The following is a 22,366-nucleotide window of genomic DNA, read 5'->3' on the forward strand; positions in this document are numbered from 1 at the left end:
GGATGGCCACTAGTTCTGGAAATGTTAGCTAATGTAAAAATGTATGAAAAAAAGAGATCAGTCATGATTGAATGGGAAGCTGAAATTCCCTCAGACAAGAAGAAATACTCTTGATATCTCAGGGTGTTAAGAGTTGTTACCGTTACCAGTCGTGCCTCGTTCATGTCCCCTTTTAAATGTGGGAAAACAGAACTTTCTTTCAAATTTGTCTCACTTTTACTTCACCGCTTTGAGAACAAAGTGTTTGTGAAACACGTTTGTCCTCGTTTGCGCTGTGCGATGACGACAATAACAATACGCCGAGATTTTCATCTGCTTCTGTTTTCTCCGCTCTGCTCTGTTTGTGTGCAGCAAATTGATTACCTAATATCCCAATACGCCACAGCCAAGAACAAAGTCATCTATGACCTAGATAGTAAGTACAGACCTCCTCTGCGCCTCCGATAGTGAAGTAAGTGGACAGAAACCACGACCTGATGCTGCGTTCTCTGCAGATATAGGTCCGTTGTTGGGTGGAAGGATACACGATCAGTTGGATAAGGATGTCCATCCGGCCTTGGACCGAGTGCTCAATATGGCTGGAGGTATGTCTGCGTGTTATTATTTTTTTCCTTCTTTCATTTCCTCTTCGGTTACGATATGATCAGGTTATTGTTACGGCTGCAGAACACAATATAATGCAACCTATATATACTCCCGTATTACTTGCAAATATGATCAATTTTTTAAAGAATGAGATAAGTGAAGCCCATTATCAGATTCCCACCCCCACCCCCATGTAATGAGACTTTAAAAAAAATATATTCTACCCTGCATATAACAGTAATGTTTTTTTTTTTGGAATCTAATTTTAATATTGGCGAGTCAATAAAAGCTGTGAGCTGTAATATTTGTTAACCTTTTATATTCTATGCTTTTTTACGAAGTGAAAATCGAGAGGGCCATCAAAGGTAACAGTAACCCAGTAACCGGACAATGCCCCTCAATCCTTTGACCCCCCACCCCTCCTGACCTTGTGAACTTTGACACCGGTGATGCTCCCATAATCCGTCCCCCCTTGTGATCTTCCCCTGAGTACTCGGACCGATCCGAGCGTCTTAAACCGAACAACGACCGATGAACGTGTTAAAACTGCACTACGCAACGTTTTGCCTCTGACCTGTGTGTGTGTGTGACGCACCTGACGACGCAGGTGACATCAGCTGAGAGACACTTCTTGAACCTTGAAAGACGTGGTGAAATTAATAATTCACAACAGGTTCTGGCTCGGGGTTTGGATCCACTCGCTATAACTTTTTTACGGAGAAATTGTTTTCCTACATTTCTTAATGCACCACCTGCAGAAGGCTCAGATGGTTTTCTAACAGATGAAATTTTTTTTTTTTAATTGGCAAACATAACAAAAAAAAATCACATAGACAGATACGATTGCTCCTCCATGAAATAAAAAATCTTGCCTAGTGCAATTTTAAGTTAACCAGATGTTGCCAAACCCCCCCAACGTAACATCAACCTGCACCTGGACATCTCCCTTTTTTTCCACTTGTGTTTCCCCCACTGTGAAGTGAGCATAAACATGTGTGTGTGTGTGTGTGTGTGTGTGTTTCTTTGTGACCAATCATACGACTTTTACCAATTTCACCACAAATGTACAGCAGTTAATCAACGATTTGAATATTTCACTATGTAGTTATCAACTTCTTTAGTTACTCCGTGTACAAGCAGCTGTCTATGGATGTAACACTACATGGGTTATACAGCTCAGGGGGTAAAATGCATATAAAGTTTATGTTTTTTAATGTTTGTGTATTTTAATATTGTGTTCCTACTGGGGCTGAGCCGAGCAGCCAGAGGGTCTCAGTATCCGTAACGAATACGGTTTGATCAGATGTAAAAAAAAAAAAAAAGTATCTGAATGTTAAAAAGATGCAGGAGATTCGTAAGAGGAGAAAAAAACAGCGCTGGGTGCTGCTGTTTTCTCCTCTTTACGAATCTCCTGCATGTTTTTCAGTCCCCGCGGTACGACGAAGAGTTTACGGATGTGATTTCCTCTCCTTCTCTCTTTGCATCTTTTATATGTTCAGTGTCTTTATCCTGTTTAATTTTAAAAGGCCGCTGCGGGCGACACTCTGCGCTCGTTTAGCTAACGACGGCTGCTCGGGAGAGAGTTAGTTAATGAAGGAGACCGTTTTTTGTTTTTCTGTACCAGAGGAAGCGAAGCCGAGGGTCCAATTTGAGATGCTGGAGAACAGCGTCTGAAACTCTGTGTGGTGAACTCGGCTCAGGCCTAGTCTTTACAATGAGCATGCGCTTTATTTTCCTGTCTGTGCTTTTATGCAACATGAGCCACTGTCCTTTTGCTGTGAATGTTGATATTTAAAAAAAAAACAGTTTTATACTCGCCACGGAATCTGCTTGATCGATTAAAAATTGTATTTGTCCCAGAAACTTTGTCAAAAGAAAGTTATTGTAAGAGAGTGCACTTATATACTTCCTGTTTTAACAATTCCACATGATTTCCCAGAACAAAACTAAAAGATTTAAATAAAATATTCATTTTGCAGCAAAGCTACGCAGTCTGGGGCTCATGGGACCAAAAGAAAAGCCTTTTCTGACAACCTTTTTTGACAATTACATATTTTTTTCCTCAAAATATAGATTAGCTAAGGAGGAAGGTGTAAGATGTACATGAGTAGAAGATATTCCTGCTGTAATAAAAACTACTTGACCTAATTTAGATTTGGGAAGTTTACAATGGAAACAATGGAAATGGTCTCACTTCCTTGTTCTACTTTTCTTTTGTAGGAAAATGGTGTTATTCGAGTTTGTTTTCTTTCCCTTCACGATGAACACAATACACCTGCAATCTCATCTTGGCTCCCTCTCTCACTCTCTCTCTCTCTCTCTCTCTCTCGATTCAGCCATGCGAGAAACCAAGGAGGCCCTTGAGAACGTCAACGTGGGTCTGGAGGTCCTCCAGGAAGGAACCGGGAAGCTCAACTTCAACCTGAGCGTGGTCCGGACCGGTATCAACCGCACCCTCAACGACCCGGGCTGTCACGACGAGGACTCGGACGCCACCACCGCCCAGCTGTGCCGCAACATCCGCCAGTCGCTGTCCCAGCTGCAGATCGGCGCCAACTTCACACGGGTACAGAACCGAGTGGCAGATGGGGACTTCCTGCTCACTTCAGTTCACTATTGTATACGTGGATATCAAAAGTTTTCCTTGTCTGTTTACATCCTAGCTACCCAAGGTGAACGCTCAGCTGGAAAAGATGAACGACGTCCTGAGAACGGACCTCAGTGCCATCGTCCAGCAGGTGAGCCTGGACCATAAATCTATGTATCATATGTGATAGGAGTCGTTTAATGGGCTCGTGTCCATCGGTGCCTTGTCTACTTGTGTTTTAGTTGAATTGATGTATAACAGCATCCCCCCTAAAAATGGACCAAGAAGCCCAAAGTCCCAACGCTTTGTCCTTTTCCTGTCGCAGGGCTTTGCCTCTTTAAACGACACGCCTCGTACGGTGGTGGAACAGACCAGAAGTGTCGTGGAGAGTAAGTGACATTTGACACCTTCCTTCTAAAAGCAAACAAAATGTAATAAATTCTCGCTTTTGTGCGTTACTTTTAGTTTTTTGTACTCTTTTAATCTCTCCATTTGTCACTTTTATCATTCTGCCTTGTGAGTTTGAGCACGATTCAGTCGATTTGAAGAGATTTCAGCGTAAATTCCTATAAAGTGGAACGTTTGACGTCTTTAAATCACGCAGTGAAGTTCTTTCTGGTGCGACCGAGCGGCTTTTGCACACGGGCCAATTATTCAAACCGATGGACTGATGGATTGATTGATCCGTCTCTCAGGTGTGCAGAGTCTGGTAGACGGCATTGGCAATAACATCAGCAGCTTTTCCAAGGTATTCCCTGTGCAGAGCTCCCTGTCCAACTTCACGATCTTCATCAGCCACGCCCATGCCAAGATTGAGGACCACTACCCCGACATTGACAAGATGGACTTCTACAGGTAAACACACCTCCTAAGCCTACAATGAGGGGGGGGGGAGTGGGGGGGGGGGAGTGGGGGAACAAAAGATCTCGATGCTCTAACTCCTTAGCTTCGCCTACAGGTGGATCGGCTGCATCGCTCTCTGCTGCATGGTGGTCCTCGTCCTGGCCTTCAACTACCTGGGCCTGCTGTGCGGCACGCTGGGCTACGACAAGCACGCCTCGCCTACGACGCGAGGATGCATCTCCAACACGGGAGGAACGATGCTCATGGCGTGAGTCACCTGTCCACGCGGCGGGCTCAGTTTACAGATCGATACAACGGGAGATGCGATGAACGGGTTAGAAAAGAAATGGTCGATAATTGCCAAAACTACAGCTGCTTCACTATTTACTGTCCGTGCTGCGGTACTTACGAAAGGTAACAAAGACCAGAGTACATAATCAGAGTCATGGAAAAGGCCTGAGGAGCATTAAAGAGCGAAAGAGAACATGCAGAACTCGTCTCAAAAAGAAGAACTTCTTACATTCTAATGGCGAAAGTCACTTATTTATTCACCCAGTATAGATTTCCCTCAGATTTAAAAAGTATTATATTTGGGATATTGTATTTTTGTTACATCTAAATTGAGATACGGATCCAGAGTAAACTGCTCCTCCCATTCACACTAGTGCTACACTTCCACCTCTTATTCTTCTGTACGTTATCGGGTTCCTGAGGGCGTGTCCGTCGTTCTCCGCAGCGGCGTCGGATTTACCGTCATCTTCTCGTGGGTGCTGATGGGAGTGGTGACCGCCATCTTCCTGGCCGGAGGAAACATGGAGAAACTTTTTTGTGAACCCTTCCACACCAAAGAAGTCTTCAAGGCAAGTTCACGAGTCTTTAAAAACAAACAAAAAAAAAACGTGTTTTTAAAGTATGAATATGTGGGTTGCTCTTGAATTACATGGTCCCACTTGCTTCCCATGAGAATCTCGCACATCACACATCCCGTCTTCCTCCCATCCTCCAGGTGGTGGACACCCCATATCTGGCCAACCCAGACTGGAAGAACTTCATCCCCGGCTACATGTACAACGACTCCGACCTGGAGCTGACGGCGGAGAGCTTGTACAGGCAAAGAAAACTCATTTTTTTAAATGTATTTAGGCGATTTCAGAAAGCGCTGCGTTATCCGTCTTCTCTACAAACTGAATGGATTTTGCAGCGGGACAAAACATTTATTTGAATTTGAATAACGTTTGTTTTGGCGCAGGCTTTGGGTTGGGCATCAAGCGACTGAATGTTCAGTTTCCATTGATGGCGATGCAAATGAAAGAGAGAGGGTTTCTATTGACCTTGAGAAGCTCGTTAGCGTAGTTTTCCTTCAGCCTCTTTCTCGGCGGTTGCATCAGCTTTCATCATCTCTCCTTCCAGTGAGAAGCTGGATATCCTCAGTAACAACAGGGGGTGGCAAACATGCATTCATTATGTTTCCAAATAGAGCAGCGGCGCCTCAACAGGTCTCTCTGACCATTAAAAAGCAAGCGGCGCTAACACCGAAGTGGGTCATGTGTCGTGTATCTGGTTAAAAGGTACCGTGGAACATTAGTCTTGGACCAACGAGCAATCACTCCGGGCTTTTGAGGGATATTACACAGCTCTCTGTGAGGGAACGTCATGTACTTCCAGTCAAATTTCACTTGATGGCAGCAAATATATTTGACTTTTGCCTCTGTTATACCTCCTTTTGTATGTGTGTCTTCCTCAGTACTTGCAAAGAGAACAAAGGCATCTACTCAGCCATGCGTCTGGACAAAGTCTTCAACATCTCCTTGTTCCTGAACACTACAGTGGTCAGTAAACACACCATCCGTCACCTGTTGGAGGGTCAATCTGAGTGTCTTTCTATTGATTTATTCCTTCATACAAAATAAATATTAGACTAGAAAATCTGGTATGATTTAAGTGGAAGGGTTAAGCCAATTGTACAGACTATATACTTCTCAGTACGATGATGTGCTTAAGCTATCAGTTACTAATATGTATGCTGATTTCACACTGTGAACTACTCTGTATTAGTCTTCATAAAAAAATACTCTGATGGGCAGTTAATATAGAACAAATCAATGCTAATACTAAATGCTCCAACGGAGGGTGAGAATAAATGCAACTCGGACATGCAGCTCTGTAAGCTACAGGCTGGAGATCTCCGCCCTTGGCTGCGAACGTCTAATTAGCATCAGCTAACGGTTTATCTTCTGCCAAAACAAAGTCTGCGCTGACGGCTGATAGCTTTAACATGCCTCAGCCCTTCCTCGGTGTAGGCCGGTGACGTTACACTGATGTAAGTTTCTCTTCCTTCGTGGCCCGGAGCCAGCCACCGAGACGTTCAGGGCCCTGCTGCCAGTTGGCAAAGTGGCCTTGGCTCCTTTTAAGCTCAACATCTGATACCCAACGCTGCATCTGTGTCTGCACACTAGTCATTTGTCTTCATTTAGCGCATGCACAAGCTTTTAAGTTTCCAAAAGTGTGACACTCTGGCTGCCAGAATGTCAACAATATATATGTATATATATATATATATATATATATATATATATATATATATATATATATATATATATATATACACACATATATATATAATTGGATAGATAGATAGATAGATAGATAGATAGATAGATAGATAGATATACAAAGATAGATAGATAATTGGAAGCATACGTTTTCTTTTTTTGGTGGTGAAATTGCATATTACTATTCAAAACATCGCTTGTGGAAAATCACATTTGCCAACATATAGTCGATCAAAGGGTATTGCTTTCAGAACAAGCGATATAATAAAAATGAATAAACAATTATATAAAGTTCTTTATAGTTATCGAATAAGTTTGCTCTCTCTTGGTTCAATAGAAAATGAAGAGAAATGTGAGTTTTGCGTTCCAATGTGTTCACTTGGACGTCAATTTTTCCGTAACAACTCGATACAAAGTGCTTCACATGAGCCATAAAAGGCATTAAGATACGATATGAATGAAAGGAGTGATTAAAGGAGAGAGGGCAATAAAAACCGACCGCAAACAATTTACAGTAGAGAAACGAGGAGAAACTTTCCACGCAAGCAAACAACGTTAACGAACATCCAACTTTCATCCAAGCCAAAAAAAAGTGATTTTTTTTTTTTTAGGCCTCTCATTACGTTAACACTGTGTTCTCACTGTTATATCCTGTTTGTGACTCATACCCAAGCTCTTCTAAAAGGTCCACACTGAGGTAGAAACCCGTGTTCGGTTCCTTCCTTTTAAAGTTTACTAAGGACGTGGTGAGTCAGCTGGACAGCGTGAAGATCGACCTGAGGGGGATCATCCTGTTGGAGGCCGAGGGGAGGCAGAACCTCCTGGACTTCTCCGAAGCGGGGCTGTCGGAAATCAACTACGCGGACTACCTGGAAGAGGTGACACTCGTGCCATAAACACATTTCTGGCTTTGCGTGCCGTTGATTGTCGACGTCGTTCATACATTTTGTTTTATTCTCTCCATTCATTCGCTTTATACACTCCATATATTTGCTCTTTTTGTTTTCCGCTTTGGGCTTTCAGCGGCCGCATAATAATTTCCCTCCGGATACAAAAAAGTTTCATCTCATCTACTCAGGAAAACAAACAGGTCTGAATTAGGAGACCCATAATGCACCCTCGATATATGCATGAATGAAACAAAATGTAAAAGGGACAATCAAACACACGCGAAACACCCCACAGTGACTGAACATGATCGAACTGAACATTACAAGAAATGGCAGTCACATTAATTTCAGTGATATTTTACTATGAAAGATCGTCAGGTTGTTTGTATGTGTGCGATAACGCAGTGGTGGAAGAAGTATTCAGATATTAAGTAAAAGCAGCTATAGTAACTATACCACAACATGTGAAAATACGCCATTACAAGCAAAAGTATTATCAGGTAAATGTAGTACAAAGAGAAAAAAAGATTACCCCTGTGAGTCTTTTATTATTTCATATTGCTTGACTTTATGTTAATGATGCAATTAGCAAAGTAAAATATAATAAATACACTATTTCCAGTGCAAGTACCTTAAATTTGAGTAAATGTATATTCCACCACCATTTAGATAATACATACCTCCTCTGCATTAAAATAAAGTTGTTTAAGTCCCCGAGTGGTTCCTTTCCTAAGAAAATGCTGGAGGAATATGCATCGAGTTGGTTTTAAATTATAATACTGCCCTCTTGGATTTTTCTTTAACTAAATAGTATTTCCAAGGTGCAGTGCAATCTTTTTTAATTATTTCACAACAATGAAAAAAAAAACGAGAAAAAAAACTGCTTTCTAAATTATGTAGCTAGCAATTATGGTTGATAGTCATTGCAAAAACAATGAGTGCTTTGCCCCATAAAAAAAAATGACCTTCTGAGAGAAGAATGTTTACATGATTCATTTTTTTTTCTCTATAAACCCGTCTTCAGGTCAACAAAGGAGTCACCGTGATGGACCTGCTCTCGTTCGCCAGAGAGCTGGAGGCCCAGACGGACCTCATGGTGAGGCCCCACCGTGTCCTGGTCCACAGCGTGTCCTCAGTCCACAGACACATAATTAGATTGATTGATTTGCAATGCCACAGGGGGCACATTTGGTTGTCTTTGGTTCTCCCGGCTACACAACACAGAGACAGTCTTCATGCCTTTTATTTTCTTTCTTTTTTCACTATCTGCTGGCTCTGTAGCACTCTGAGATTCTTTTGAATGAAAAGTGCGTTACAAATAAAATGCATTATTATTATTATTATTATTCAGGTGGTTTCAGGACGTAACCACACAGCCACATGTGTTCATTCACCTCCGAATGGCAAGAAACACAAACGTTGATTACTGAACGATCAACAGCTTCTTCTGACAAGACTTGTGTTGCAGTTTACGGGCTGAACATTTTTTTTTCCTTCAGCGCTTTCGTGAATGATAATTCGACAAAATGTGCCTGTTTTTCTTCAGCCCAGAGGCGCTCTGCAGACCGCTCTGAAAGGCCACGCCAGCACTCTGCGGCAGATCCACAGGCAGCAGATCGTCTCCATGGAGCAGGCCATGGTAACGCCCCCGCCGTGCAAGATATTCATGCTATTCTGTCTGGCTTAAATGAAACCTCCACCTCTAAATCATTTGAAACTACGTCAAAACACCAAAGTGTGCGCTTTGAATTCATATATTCAATATTTACAGCAAAGCGAACATGTTTTCCCTCCGGGGAAAATGTAGGAAAATGTATAAACTTTAGATTATGAAGCCGGTAGAAGGAAAAAAAAACAAGACAGAAACAACCACAAAAAGAGAGTGTGCAAAAGTGGATTTTCCCTTCAAGCGTATGTATATACAGATATATACAGTATATAGTGCGATAGATTAAGGTTTATTTATTGCCAGAATGCATTGTGTTTCCTGCACAAAATATTTAAATCAATATTGCGCCGCATTTAGCAGCTAAAGAACCACAGACTTCCCTCACGAGTTGGTGGTGGAGACCAAAAACAGAGACAAAAGGGAGTGAATATTAGAGTTGTGTTCCTCATGTGGCCAGAAGCACAACTCTAAATAGATGAGAATGTTTTGTTTTTGTACTTTTATCTATAAATAAGCGACTGTTTGCGAACCACTTTATAAGATAATGTCAATGTTGTGTTATCGTTGCTTTTCAATGGCTAGAAACAAATCAATTACAGTTTTATTCTCCCTGTCAAAGACGATGTCATTCTTTTGAATAACACTACTACCAATTCAGACCGGCATCGATGCACTTCACAGCTTTCACAACAGCTTTTTTTTAATGTTTTTTTTTCTTTTTCCACTTTCAACCTTCAAGAAATATGTTAGAGCGAGGGTAAGCTGGAATGTGTCCATCCTGTGTAATTTAGTGTCCCCGTACATCTTTTTTTTTTTTTTTTTTTTTTTACATTTAGACATCTCACTGATGACATATATTAAACTGAGAAAATATATCTCATTTTGGGTGGCATTGTGTGTGTATGTGTACGTGTGTTATTGTATTTAAATGGACATAAAAGTCACATGCATCAAGGGTTTTGTACCGAAATATGACAAAATATCCACATAAATTTCAGTTATTCGTTTGGTAACAGCTCGGACCTCAAAAAAAAGGTGAATAATTGCGCGCTTTGCATTGTGGATATTTAATTTTGGAACAAAATTCCTCAGCATGCCTGTAAAGCAGAATATTGTTAATCAAAAGTCGGATTTTGTTCTTGCCTGGTCCTCCTTTTGTGTTTCACTGGTGTGTCATCACCCCTGAGTGTCGCCGCTGAGCTTTTGGGATTGAATGTCGTTCATTTTAATTATTTCCCTTTTTAAAGAGTGCGTTGAACCAGAGTATGAGGTTCCTGGAAAGAACCACCTCAGACCTGCCGGTAAGTAAACCAGCCCTTTCGGTCTCATGCACCATTAGACGTGAGCTCAAACTAAATCTCTCATTTCTTCTCCGCAGAACAAAGTTTTAGCGGTTCTCGATGCTATTGAAGCGGCCCAGTACCTCATCTCCCAGAATGCAACACATTTAATCAACCGGGTAACTCGAGGACCCCTTGCTTTGTTTATAATCTAATTTTTGCAAACATAACTGCACCGCTAGCTTGTTTCCATGTGCACTTCCGGTCAGCTGATATCATTCACGTACACTGCAACAGGAAGTAAAAATCTGTAACTCACATTAATGCTTCACAGGAAACGGGAAAATACACGGAGACCATCGTCGGCTACTTCCATCAATACATAGAATGGGTCAAAACATCAGTAAGTGTGTGTGTGTGTGTGTGTGTGTGTGTGTGTGTGTGTGTGTGTGTGTTCATTTGTTAGCTCCCTTCAGCTCGTAAAGCTGAGATGTGTAGTACCTGCTCCAAACAGATAGGGGGCAGCATTTCACCAACAAAAAAGATATAACAATCGAATAAACAAATAAACAAAACTTACACAAACCGTTCAGCACACAAAGAGTTAAGTGCCTTTTGGATGTTGCGTAAGAGTTTTGGAGAAAATATAAAGAAGACAATTATAACAATTACAACCGCTATAAATTGAAGGAATTTGCTCTGTGGCTCACTGGTTTCTGGCGTCGTTAACTTAAGGAATTCCAAACAAGGGAGTAGAAAAAGAAGCATGAAGCTGTTATATGGATCCCAGAGTACCGAAAGTACAAGCTGTGAAACCTTCAACAAGCACAGCACGGCGACACAACGGGCTTCAATGTCGTTCGACCTTCATAATAAGAGTTTGATGTATTCCTTTATTCACTGTGTATCCCTCTCTCTCTCTCTCTCTCTCTCTCTCTCTCTCTCTCTCTCTCTCTCTGTCTCTCTCTCTCTTTCTCCGCAGTTGGCTATGGAGGTCGCGCCGTGCAAGCCCTTCAGCAACATGCTGGACACGGTGGAGATCATTACTTGCAGTTTCTTGGTCGACTCCATGGTAATAATACCACTTTATTTTTTAGTTTAGTTGGAACTTTCTTCGTTCTTCGACGTAAATAAAAAATACGCACGTGTGACTGTTTTTTGGTTGTTATTTTACACACTAATACATTCAGGATTCGGTCTATGAAATAGATATACAATAGAGCCAAATAGTGCCAGTCTTTCAGATTGCTCGTTTTATTTTGAAATCCTCAAAATGTGTAATTCACCATCACAAAAAAAAAGACAAATAAAAGCACTGAATCCGCACAATTAATCACTATGGGAACGAGGGGAATATTTGGCACATTTGCTGGAGAAATGACCTCCGTGATTAATGGATTATCAAAATACTTCGATATTCAGTCGATGGACAAATCAATTAATATACTGATGGTTTCAGCTTCAATGTGTTTCCTCCACAGAACACCTTCTGGATGGGCCTGGGCTGCAGCACCCTCTTCCTGCTCCCCAGCATCATCCTCGCTGTGAAACTGGCCAAGTTCTACCGCAGGATGGACACAGAGGACGTTTACGACGAGTGAGTACTCGTACTTGTTGTTCTGCCACGTATGAACATTTATTTTAATTTTAAAAACGATATATAATTACAGTCGGTAGTCAATAGAGGTTTTTAATACGCTGTTGATGGTTGCAGGACCTCCTCCGTTCTCTACGGCTTCTTATTTTCTACTAGTTGGGCTGCACATCTTAAAGTGGATTATTTTTCTTTTCAATTTGTAGATTAATACTGTTATATTATTTGATAATATTGAGATTATTTTAATTTGAATAAGAAACATTTTACTTTCAGATTAAATACAAATGAAATAACTATTTTTAAGGTTGTTTTTTTTCTCACAGTCTCTTCTGGTTTTCATTAGTTTGTTTTTTTATCCTCTTCTCTTCCTCTTGTAGTTCCTCTGTTTCTGGGACTTGGCATTTTACTTTGTGATAACCATTTCTACTATTTCCACCTTCCGCATCTTTTTATTTATTTTTTTATTGTTACATTCCTCTCTTGTCAAAGCACTTTGGCACTTTACAAAGGAACGTTGGAAGCGTTTGTCAATTTTACATTTTTCTCCTCCGTGGACCTTTCGTCCATTCACGGAAATCACGGCTTTACACAAATACAGCGTAACGTCTCTTGATCTGTGCCGGGCGACAACCTCATGGTGCATTTCCATCGCTCGACATTTTCAATAACATTTTTATGTTGTTTTTATTTTCTTCTTTTTTTTTTTGTGTGTATCTTTATAGCATTGAGACAATTCCCATGAAAACGTAAGACATTCAATCCACCTCCTCTCTCCTTCTCACCTTCACTATCACACTCTGTGCTTTTCTCTCCGGATCTTTGTACATAGACTTGTTTACTAAAAATTATTGGTGCTGGTTTACGTTTTTAAGCTTCTTATGGGTGGATGGGCGTGGCTTCTTGTCGTGTGCTACCTTTGAAAAGTGCCCCTTACCTTTCACGAAGGGCTCTTGCAATCATTTACCTTACAAGTCCACCTGTTTTTTTTTTGTAAATTATAGTGTAAATAAAAAAAAATTATGGTTTATACAAAAAAAAAAATTATATGTATCTCTCAAAATTCTTGTAAAAGTTTTGACTACTCGAAAAGAAAGCATTTTTACTCGAAAACTGATATCGGCATGTCTCCCACGTGACATCTTTCATCCCCTTGTTTGTACACGATATTTTTGTTTTCAGTATGGAAATTGGTAATAATGGTTATCATAGTGAGAGCCCACAAGGTATCCCAAATCCTATGCTGACAAGGTAAACTTATGTATATAATAATCCTGTTACTGCATGTTATGGTGGAGGTGGAGGCACGCCTGGGGACGTGGGCTCTTTTTCTACTTGCAGAATGACGTCGCCGAACAGTGCATGCCTTTTTGAAGGAGTTGATTCATTACACACACACACACACACACACACACACACACACACAAACACACGCACGCACACACACACACTATATGGAGCCAGCTGAACAAGAATGAGATAGCTGTCAAGTAATGGTAGCTTTTATTTTTAAGACATCGGATATGACAGATTGTGTTTTTCAAGCCAAGATCGGTCAAGACATTTCAGTGAATAATTTAAAATACGCATATTTGCAACTCGTCAAATACCGACCACCTCGTTCTGTGGCCCTACACTTTACACGATGACGATCTATGTACCCCTCTGGCATCAGTTATGCACTTGTCTTGTTCGTTACGTAAAATAAACTTCGAACATAGGCATGTTTTTTAGGTTTACTTACAAAACAAAACTAGGAATGATATTTCCGTTAGCTTAGAATGAGCCCTTTACATCTTCAACAGCCCGCCCTTGGTTCTGCAGTCGCCCGTAACAAACACACATTTTTATGTTACCTTAGGGCCACCGTAGTTCTCCTAAAACACTTGGAAAAAAAGAAAGATGAGCCGTATTCAGTTGGCTGCAATCTGCAACATCACCACTAGATGCCACTATATCCTACATACTGATCCTTTAACGCACATAAAATGAGATTGTACCGTCTCAGTCCGCCTATTGTTGCTACCGTTACTTCTCTCTCATTGCCAGATGTTCTGCTCTGTGTTTGTTTTGGTGGCGGTCTGCTGTTTCACTAACCCCGCTGCATGTTCTGTGTGTGCACTGGGATGTCCACGTGAATGAAAAACCGTCCTGTTTCTTCTCATTTAGAGTCAGCCAAAATCCGACGAATGTACACCTGATCCTTTTGTTCAGCGAGAGGCAAGCATGCAAAGCTTCGGTGTGACGCCGGCCGCGAATGACGCTCCTTTTTTTTATTTCCTTCCTAATCTTAACGTGTCGTCTAACTGCATGTTGTGTATTTTTAAGTTGCGTTCGGATGAGGACGCGTTTGGGGGGCGACGAGCCTGCTCTGCAACGGGAGCTACGAGAAGAGAGCACAACAGCTGGATCAGACATCTTTGCTTCCACAACTGTCCTCTTTTAATTTGTCTTTTACATAAGTATCATTCCAAAAGGAGCCATCCAGTTTTTGAGTGAATGCTGAAAAGCATAGAATAATTGTCCTTTTGTAGTCTTTACTTGTCAAAAAGACAAAAAATGTTATAGTTGACCTTTTGACGTCTATATTTTTTCTAGAAATTGATAAAAAGTTACAAGAAAACCAAAAAAAACCAGCATGCTTTTAAAGGGGCAATGAGTCATTTATTAACTTTATTGACATTTATCAACAAACAAAGAGCGACTGAAACACTGACGCTTCACCCTCCGGTTTCTTTTGAAACCATCTTAACCAGGAAGTGACACAAGCAATGAAGTCACGTTTGCAAAACAGCAGTGTTTAAATGACATTTTGAGAGAAATCTCTGAAATACCCCCCCCCAACTAATATGATTGCCCCTTTAAGTGACCGTACAGTAGACAGGAAGTTGATGATGAAGCTGCTCTGCTCTCCGCCTCGTGAACCGACCGCTCGTCCTGTTTTTCTTTGCAAAGTAAAAGAGAAGCAGGCCGACGGTTTTCACTAAATGGCGATGATTGAATTGTGATGTTAAAGTGTTTCCCCTTGTGTGTGTGTGTGTGTGTGTGTGTGTGTGTTTGTGTGTGTTCGTGTGCCGGTAGCGTCCCTACATATGACACTATGAACAGGTTCCCACGGGCCTCGGCTCCTCCGAGGCACATCGACTGGTGACAGAGAGCCGTGCTCTCGTTCCGGCTCCTGAAAGGTACCGAAAAGCCGAACCTCCGTTCCTGAAACTGAGTTTTTAATTTCCTTTCCGATCCTCAAATCTCTCTTCTGCGCGGCTGTCATCTCGCCCTGCTGTCTGTCCGCCGTCGACCCGCCTCTCCATCTCCATCCACTGTTTTTTTTTATCCTGTTTGTTTTTGCATTTCTGCACCTCTAACCGAACTCTCTAACACTTCTTTACAGCTGGTTTTAGTGCTTTTCTGCTCACAGTGACTTTGCAGGAAAACCGCCATGGTGAGAAATGCCAATTCTGGAATCCCTAACGAACCATAAATGTCTTTGTGGCATTCATGTCTGACTACTTGTGACTTGTGATGCTTATTGAGAACAACATCATTTGCTTCTTAAAAAAACTGATCAGATCCTGAATGTCACATAAGATATACAGCATTTCGGGAATATAGCTTTTAATATCTGGAGGGGAATGCATTATTCAGAGAAGAAAACAGGTAGTACTATAACTACTATATCATATATATTTCTTTAAAAACTCTCCATGGAGTTTTATGAGAGACTTAACCGACTGCACTCTTGTGTCTGTTACTTCGCAACACAGCCAGAGCTGCGTTAATTTCCTGGGCCATTCAAGGAATTAGACCCTTAATATGTTATGAATCTAATTAATCTTTCTTCAATATCTGCCTTCCCAGTGCCCTCGAAAACTGGAACTGAAACGCGCCATCGTAAAGTAAGTTTGCCTTCTTAAATTTGAGATTCATTGAGATTAGATTAGATTAGATTAGATTTTACTTTATTCATCCCCAGGAGGAAATTTATTAAGTTAAATTAAGTTAAATTAAGTTTCCTGCATCAATAGTGAGAAATAAAATGGATCAGAATCAAAGGATTTTCCTCAAAGACATTGGCTTGATAATTAATTATCTACAAATTAATCATATTTTACTGTGTTTTGGACCTCAATAAAACGAGGCAAAGAGATATCCGATCGTTACTAGCATCCAAGAGGGAGCTACAAAAAAGTCTGATGTTTTTTCACATTGTATTCTTATTTATTTAACTTCAAGACTCAAGATGCATGTCCATATGTCCAGATGCATTCAGTAAAGTTCATGTTTACTAATCACAACCTTTTCATCTATTTTCAAGCTGTTTGTCACGAGCCCCTCGGACCAGAAGAAGCTCAATAAAAAGCTGGTTTCTTCACAACAGAAGAGGAACACACAAATCCCTTTGGGTGTTTTTTTTGTTGTTGTTGTTGTTGTTTATTTTTTGTATCTGTAGCTCAACTCAACCTCCTCAAACAGATATCAGGACAGTTTAATGCTCCCCATCCAAGGAACTCTGCCTGCAGGACATGAAACTCTTCTCCCTCAGCATCAATCTGAGCCAGGCTTGTTCTGCATCTTTTTTCTTCTTCTTCTTCTTCTTCTTTGTTTTTTTTTTTTTAAAGGACTGCCGTGTCTGCGTTTACATTTGTTCAGACACAAAAACACAGCTGAAAAAACACAGTCAGCGAGAGGACGTGACAATAACTGTGATGCCTGTTCATATATTGATGTTCTTGTTAGTGCTTAAGAAGACGGCGAGCTGGTAGAGGACACTTTTTCACATGCGATGGATGTGTCGCATTCGACACAGACGGTGGAACGTCAATACATCTGCAAGGAAAGGTACGCGTTAACGTGACATTCAAGGTGTTAAAGCTATAACTGCGGCAGGTGTGAGTCGGTGGGTCTGGACGTGTTTTTTAAATGGCTGGATGATTTGAACAAAGTGGTTTAAAAAAATATATACAGAAAGAGGTGTGTCCCAGGTAGATTTTTCATGATTAGAATAAAGAAATTTAGCATGACTTTAAAAGAAAATATATATATATATGTTTACACTATTACAGACCATTCTGACGTCTTTGCTGGTTTTTGAACGGATTGCAAATGACTGGTTGCCTTTCAGAACGTTGTTTCATGCAGTTGTTTTTGTTTTTACAGATATGCTCTTTCTTAAAAGGGAAAATCCACCTACGGATGCAATATTTTGTGGTACAGTTGTTTGTATTCTTTACTCCGACCCCCTCCGACCCCCCCACCCTCCAAATGTTTTTTGTTTATTTAATTTTTTTTTTTGCTTGAGTCATCTAATTTTGTGTCAGGTCTTTATTTCTTACGTTTCCCAGAATGCATTTAAACAATCAGAAAAAAAAACATATTTTTAAATGTGGGTTCATTTCCCACCAAAGCGATACATTTAATTTTTTTTTTTATTGCTAACTATTTTTTTTAAAATCCAAATCACAATGATTTTGTCTAGTAATTCTTTCAAATTAAGCAATTTCTGGTTGTAGCCCCTGCTCACAAGTTGCGTATGTCAATGGCTGGTAAGAAGTTTAACCAAAGAGGGATTTTCCCAGCTTCGATTGAGTCATTTGATTGGTTAATGTTAGACAAACACAATATTTAATGTTTTCTTTTCCATTCCCTTTAATAATATTTGGAGCCTTCAGATTTATTTATTATCCATCAATTCACAACAACATCAATCAAAAGAAATAGATCGCCAAATACTACTTTACCAATAATTTAAGTATTTGAGGTGGATTTTCCCTTTTAATTTACATAAAGTCAGAGCATAACTTAATATTTCACACACTGACAAAAGTGTCAGGCTGATAGATTGTTCCCGAACAACAACAAACTATCATGTTGAGTTCACTAACGTGTTGTACTGAGATAGTTATAGTGATGATGCGTTTAAAGTGGAGAAATACTTTCTCAAGCCAAATTGGTTTGTTTTTTTACTGTAGGTCTCAGGTCTTTAGTGGTCTATCAGTGAAGTGCTTATTTTGTTTCTGCTTTTTAAAAACCCCACAGTAGCTATGGATACATTTTTTTTTTAAACTATACGGAACGAGTGAATGTATTCAAGAGCTATATCTTTTATTTTGTATAACTTGATGATGTTGGCTGAGAAATATGCTGAACTCTTTATCACTAACGCAATGGGCAAGCCAATCTAGTCGTCCCAACCTGCCTCGCCTCCATGTTTACAGGTTAGATTTAGACAATCCAATCACGGGACAGTTCAAAAAGTAGAAAACCAGTCGAATGCTTAATGGTTTGCACGGTGGATGGTGTTGATGCATTGGGAAAAAATGTCCATCTTCACATTGAAAGTTGTATTTTAGCGAATTGAATATCTTGCAGTACCATTATGTAACTTTACAGTACTAAAATTGTCAACGAAATGAAATAAATGTAAAGTACATTTCAATGTACATTTTCACTATTTTGGTGATTTCTTTAGAAAACGCTTTTTGATGCCACCATAGAAACAAGGTTGTGCCACTTGATCCCTCAAAACCAACAAATTAGCACAGGAAACATGTAATCTACTGAACCTCATTTACTTTTATTACATTGTATATAAACTAACGTCACAATGGAAAACTAATTTCATGAGTTAAAAGGTCATTTTAATCATTTCAGATCAATGTTTTGGCTTGTTAGCTAGCAGCTAAGTTTTGGCTTCTTAGCTAGCAGTTACGTTTTGGCTCGTTAGCTAGCAGCTAAAGCTAGAAAGCTATCTGTCTTACATACAGTAGGTACTTGTACATGAAATAGTACTGCATAGAACTACTACAGTATATGTAATAGTACAGTATACACAGCATACATGTAGTAGTAGGTACATACTGTCTACCTGCAATCTGGATAAAGTTTAACGCGGCGTTAATTTAAAAAGGCTTCAGTTAGCATCAGATGAGCTGACATTTTTTATTTACTTTTTCTTGTTAAGATGGACATTTTTTTAAGTACAGTGTGCTCACTTCACAGGACTATCATTCTTGTCTGCTATAGCGTCTGGATGTGACCCATCTTGCGAGAATAAACGGTCTGATTTTACTGTCTATCTATTTTAAAGTAGATATTGTGTATCCGAACCTTCAGGACAGACACATCAGCAACTGGTTCGACCTGCGGCACTGATGGAGCCATAGAAACGTCCTATGTGGTGGCGAAAAGAGTGTATAAATTGTGAATAAACTTTGAAAATCAATTTATTATTGTCACTTTTTTTTCAAAATGCTTTAAAAATGTAGTTTGGGCAAATATTTCTCTTTAATTCAAATGCAAGATTAATTTGAGGGTTTAATTATTTGTGGGAAAGCGACACAGAAATAAATAAACAGCGTTTAGCAAGAATATATACTGCATATATTTAAAGCAATGATTGCATGATTAATGTGTTTTATTAAATACAAAAATACATGTTACATACAGTGGTGGAAGAAGTACTCAGATATGTTACTTAAACAGTGCAAAAATAAAGAAAAGTAAAAAGTACACAGGTATTATCTTAAAAACATACCTAAAGTACTCATTTTACAGGACGGCCCCATTCAGATGAATGCCTATTACTTAATGGAATTAATTGATACTTTGACGATTACATCGCTTAAATATTGCAGCTATATATGTGGGGCTAATTTCAATATAACTTTGTCAATAAAGTGTACGGTATTTGAGTAAATGTACTTTGTTACATTCCACCACTGAGATCATGAAACGTGTCGCTCATAGTGTATTTTAAATCTTTAACACGAGACTGCACATTCTCATGTGGTGCTGGCCAGAGCCCGCTGGTTGCGTTATTGGTAAGCTATTTTCAATATAGGAGGATGATTATCTTCTTCGTTCTGAGGTTTCCTTGGGCATCAAACAGTATGCGAATAAACACCACCAGCGAAACCGCCTGCCGTCTCATTCCTGCTTCTAAATAGGTTTGTATAAAAGATAAATGAGAACAAAAAGAAAAACATTAAAAAAAACAGAAGCAGTGGTTCAGGAAAGGAAAAAAAATTGTGTTTATTTGCACATCAAACCCTGTGTTTGAATGTTTGTTTCTGTGTATCTGCACAAGTTGTACATTACGGTGTGTATGATCCTTGAGGGTTGAACTATACATTAACATTGCCGGCGGGAGCTAGGATGCTATATGGTAGTATGTACTTTAAGGCGCTCTGCATGGAGAAAAGTATCCTCTAATTAAAATGCATAATAACCGTTTACTGTCAGGAGGAAAATTATCTATAGAGAGCCAGCAAAGAAAACCTCATATATGTTATGCCACATAAAACTTCCCTGCAGACTTTGGGGATGAATAAAGCGATATTGAACTGAATATCATACGATGCATTTTACACAGAGGGATACTTACATCTGATTAAGTGTGACGGTGAATATGCTGCATTAAAGACTTTAATAAGAAACACAGTAGCTAAAGAATTTCACATCACGAAGATCAGCCAGAAAGTGTGACAAAATGAGCATTAAAGACTTTATTGGACAGTCGTGGAAAGTAAGCAAGTACGAGTATTTTAATTTGATCATGATACTTTTTATTTGTACAAACAAAACATTATAAAGTCCTGTGCTGTCGATTAAACTGTCCAACATTATAGAAGTTCAAATGTGCTCCGGCTCCACCAGCTGCAACGTCAAAAGGATGCACAAGTACAATACTTTAAGTACATTTTTCTACTTTTCCTTTGTAGATGATGTCCCTGGAGGAGACATCATCTTAAGATAATCAGTAGAATGTATATTCTAGTGATTATCTTTAGAAAACAGTGCTTTCTAGAAGCATTCCTCATTTGTGTTTATATGTAATGTATATACCTACAATTATGTTCAATGTCTTCCCTTTCTTGTTCCTTCTTAATTAGCACGAATACTTAAGCGCGGTCTGCCACGTGAGTGACTCTGTGGTCGTTGCAGTCTGATTGTGTTTATATTTGGGAGGGAAATGACAGGCTGCACTGCGTGGATTATGAGCTCCAACTGCCTTTAAAAAAAACAAAAAAAACATGCGAGACCTTGAGGGCTTCAGAAGGCTCTTTTACACGAGCGTATTCCCAGACACGCCGTGTTTCTCTTTAATTGAGATTCAACAGACACGGGATAACCATAAAAAATAATAATAAATTGCCCCCCCACCCCCGGCGAACAGAAAGTGCTCGGAAATGTTCAAGAAGACGCAAATTGACATGATTTTGTTTCTTGTTTGTGTGTGAGAGTTCGTTACGTAACAACTGGAAGAACATCACTGGCTCTTTCCTTCTCCCGACGGCTATAAATGATGTAGTCGCTGCTCCCCCCCTCCGTAGGAAGTTTTGTTTAAACTCCTTATTTGTCCGCTCAGACAATAAATAGCAGGAGTTACCCTCAGCTTGAGCAGTCCCTCTCTCCCCCTCCGACGCTCAGCATCCATCCGACACCATGTGGACCCGGGACATGGCTCTGATGCTTCTGCTCGCCTGCTGCCTCCGGTCAGCCGAGGCTCAGAGCGAGAGGAGGCAAAACATCTGGGACGATCCCATCACGTTCAAAACCCAGGCCCAGGACTCGTGCACCATGTCAATCACGGGCCAAGGGGAATTCACCAGGCTGAGGCTCTCGTGCCAGAGCAGCAAGCGCTCCTACTGGTGCGAATACGTGGGCAGGCCTTACACCTGCGGCCCTTACAACAAAAACCCTCGCCACTACTTCGTCCAGATGATGTGGGGCCTCAGGAAGCTCCACAACGCCTGCCTGGCTCCGAGGCAGATCACACCTCACATGTGCAGGAAGGCGACCGAAGAGTCTCAAATGGTCTTCTCGTCCGCTTCCTTCCCCCGGTCGAGGCCGGAGGCTTCGGCGAGGACAAGGCCGGCGCCGCAGCCCGGCGGGCCTCGGCCTCCTTGGCCAACCGCACCCACGAGGCCCGGTTCGCAGCCCGGCGGGCCTCGGCCTCCTCGGCCAACCGCACCCACGAGGCCCGGTTCTGCAAGGCAAAGCGTTCGTGTGCCGCCGCGAGCGACGCCCACGGCGAGAGCCGGTCCGCCGCCATCGACGAGCCCCACGGAGAGCAATGCCAAGAGGGTGGCGCAGCGGTACTGCTGGAGGTCACTCCAGGGCATCTGCTCCTACTTCATCGGTTTGGTGGGGCAATAACGCGGGAGGTGAGCTACAGAACTATACGCGTCTTTATGAACACACATCTTTTTTTACGTTGTTTTAGGACTATTCTACGAGTGCTGTGGTTGAATGATAAATCCTGTATATTTTAAATCTAGCTCGCCTCCAGCATTCAGCGGTCTTTTACTTGCTCAAAATATAAATAATGCACATTAATTACAACCGTATATGCATTTCCGCCTCT

General features: G+C 40.7%; 2 protein-coding genes across 2 annotated transcripts in view; both read left to right on the forward strand.

Annotated features, from left to right (window-relative positions):
* prom1a (prominin 1a) overlaps nucleotides 1-16,442 on the forward strand; it is a 34,706-nt gene extending 18,264 nt beyond the window's left edge. The window contains exons 6-30 of the mRNA XM_034543007.1: nucleotides 352-415; nucleotides 495-584; nucleotides 927-950; nucleotides 2,922-3,151; nucleotides 3,249-3,323; nucleotides 3,498-3,561; nucleotides 3,868-4,027; nucleotides 4,131-4,283; nucleotides 4,752-4,875; nucleotides 5,022-5,125; nucleotides 5,760-5,844; nucleotides 7,299-7,445; nucleotides 8,482-8,553; nucleotides 9,004-9,096; nucleotides 9,866-9,883; nucleotides 10,374-10,427; nucleotides 10,505-10,585; nucleotides 10,741-10,809; nucleotides 11,389-11,478; nucleotides 11,888-12,003; nucleotides 12,726-12,749; nucleotides 13,183-13,251; nucleotides 15,082-15,185; nucleotides 15,859-15,896; nucleotides 16,316-16,442. Of these exons, the coding sequence (XP_034398898.1) occupies nucleotides 352-415; nucleotides 495-584; nucleotides 927-950; nucleotides 2,922-3,151; nucleotides 3,249-3,323; nucleotides 3,498-3,561; nucleotides 3,868-4,027; nucleotides 4,131-4,283; nucleotides 4,752-4,875; nucleotides 5,022-5,125; nucleotides 5,760-5,844; nucleotides 7,299-7,445; nucleotides 8,482-8,553; nucleotides 9,004-9,096; nucleotides 9,866-9,883; nucleotides 10,374-10,427; nucleotides 10,505-10,585; nucleotides 10,741-10,809; nucleotides 11,389-11,478; nucleotides 11,888-12,003; nucleotides 12,726-12,749; nucleotides 13,183-13,251; nucleotides 15,082-15,151 (2,076 nt within the window). The 3' untranslated portion in view covers nucleotides 15,152-15,185; nucleotides 15,859-15,896; nucleotides 16,316-16,442. The remainder of the gene's footprint in view (nucleotides 1-351; nucleotides 416-494; nucleotides 585-926; nucleotides 951-2,921; nucleotides 3,152-3,248; nucleotides 3,324-3,497; nucleotides 3,562-3,867; nucleotides 4,028-4,130; nucleotides 4,284-4,751; nucleotides 4,876-5,021; nucleotides 5,126-5,759; nucleotides 5,845-7,298; nucleotides 7,446-8,481; nucleotides 8,554-9,003; nucleotides 9,097-9,865; nucleotides 9,884-10,373; nucleotides 10,428-10,504; nucleotides 10,586-10,740; nucleotides 10,810-11,388; nucleotides 11,479-11,887; nucleotides 12,004-12,725; nucleotides 12,750-13,182; nucleotides 13,252-15,081; nucleotides 15,186-15,858; nucleotides 15,897-16,315) is intronic.
* Nucleotides 16,443-21,444: 5,002 nt separating this feature from the next.
* Nucleotides 21,445-22,158, forward strand: fgfbp2a (fibroblast growth factor binding protein 2a). Its single transcript, XM_034543009.1, has 2 exons — nucleotides 21,445-21,938; nucleotides 21,996-22,158. The coding sequence occupies exons 1-2, from the start codon at nucleotides 21,445-21,447 to the stop codon at nucleotides 22,156-22,158; spliced, it is 657 nt and encodes a 218-aa protein (XP_034398900.1).
* The last annotated feature ends 208 nt before the right edge of the window (nucleotides 22,159-22,366 follow it).

The sequence above is a fragment of the Cyclopterus lumpus genome, chromosome 10 (assembly GCF_009769545.1).
Source record: "Cyclopterus lumpus isolate fCycLum1 chromosome 10, fCycLum1.pri, whole genome shotgun sequence".
Lineage (NCBI taxonomy): Eukaryota > Metazoa > Chordata > Actinopteri > Perciformes > Cyclopteridae > Cyclopterus > Cyclopterus lumpus.

Excerpts from the sequence above, each read along its gene's own strand:
- fgfbp2a (XM_034543009.1), top strand. The coding sequence starts at position 21,445 with ATGTGGACCCGGGACATGGCTCTGATGCTTCTGCTCGCCTGCTGCCTC. Across the intron at positions 21,939-21,995 it reads CCCACGAGGCCCGGTTCGCA|GCAAAGCGTTCGTGTGCCGC; the intron begins GCCCGGCGGGCC and ends CGGTTCTGCAAG.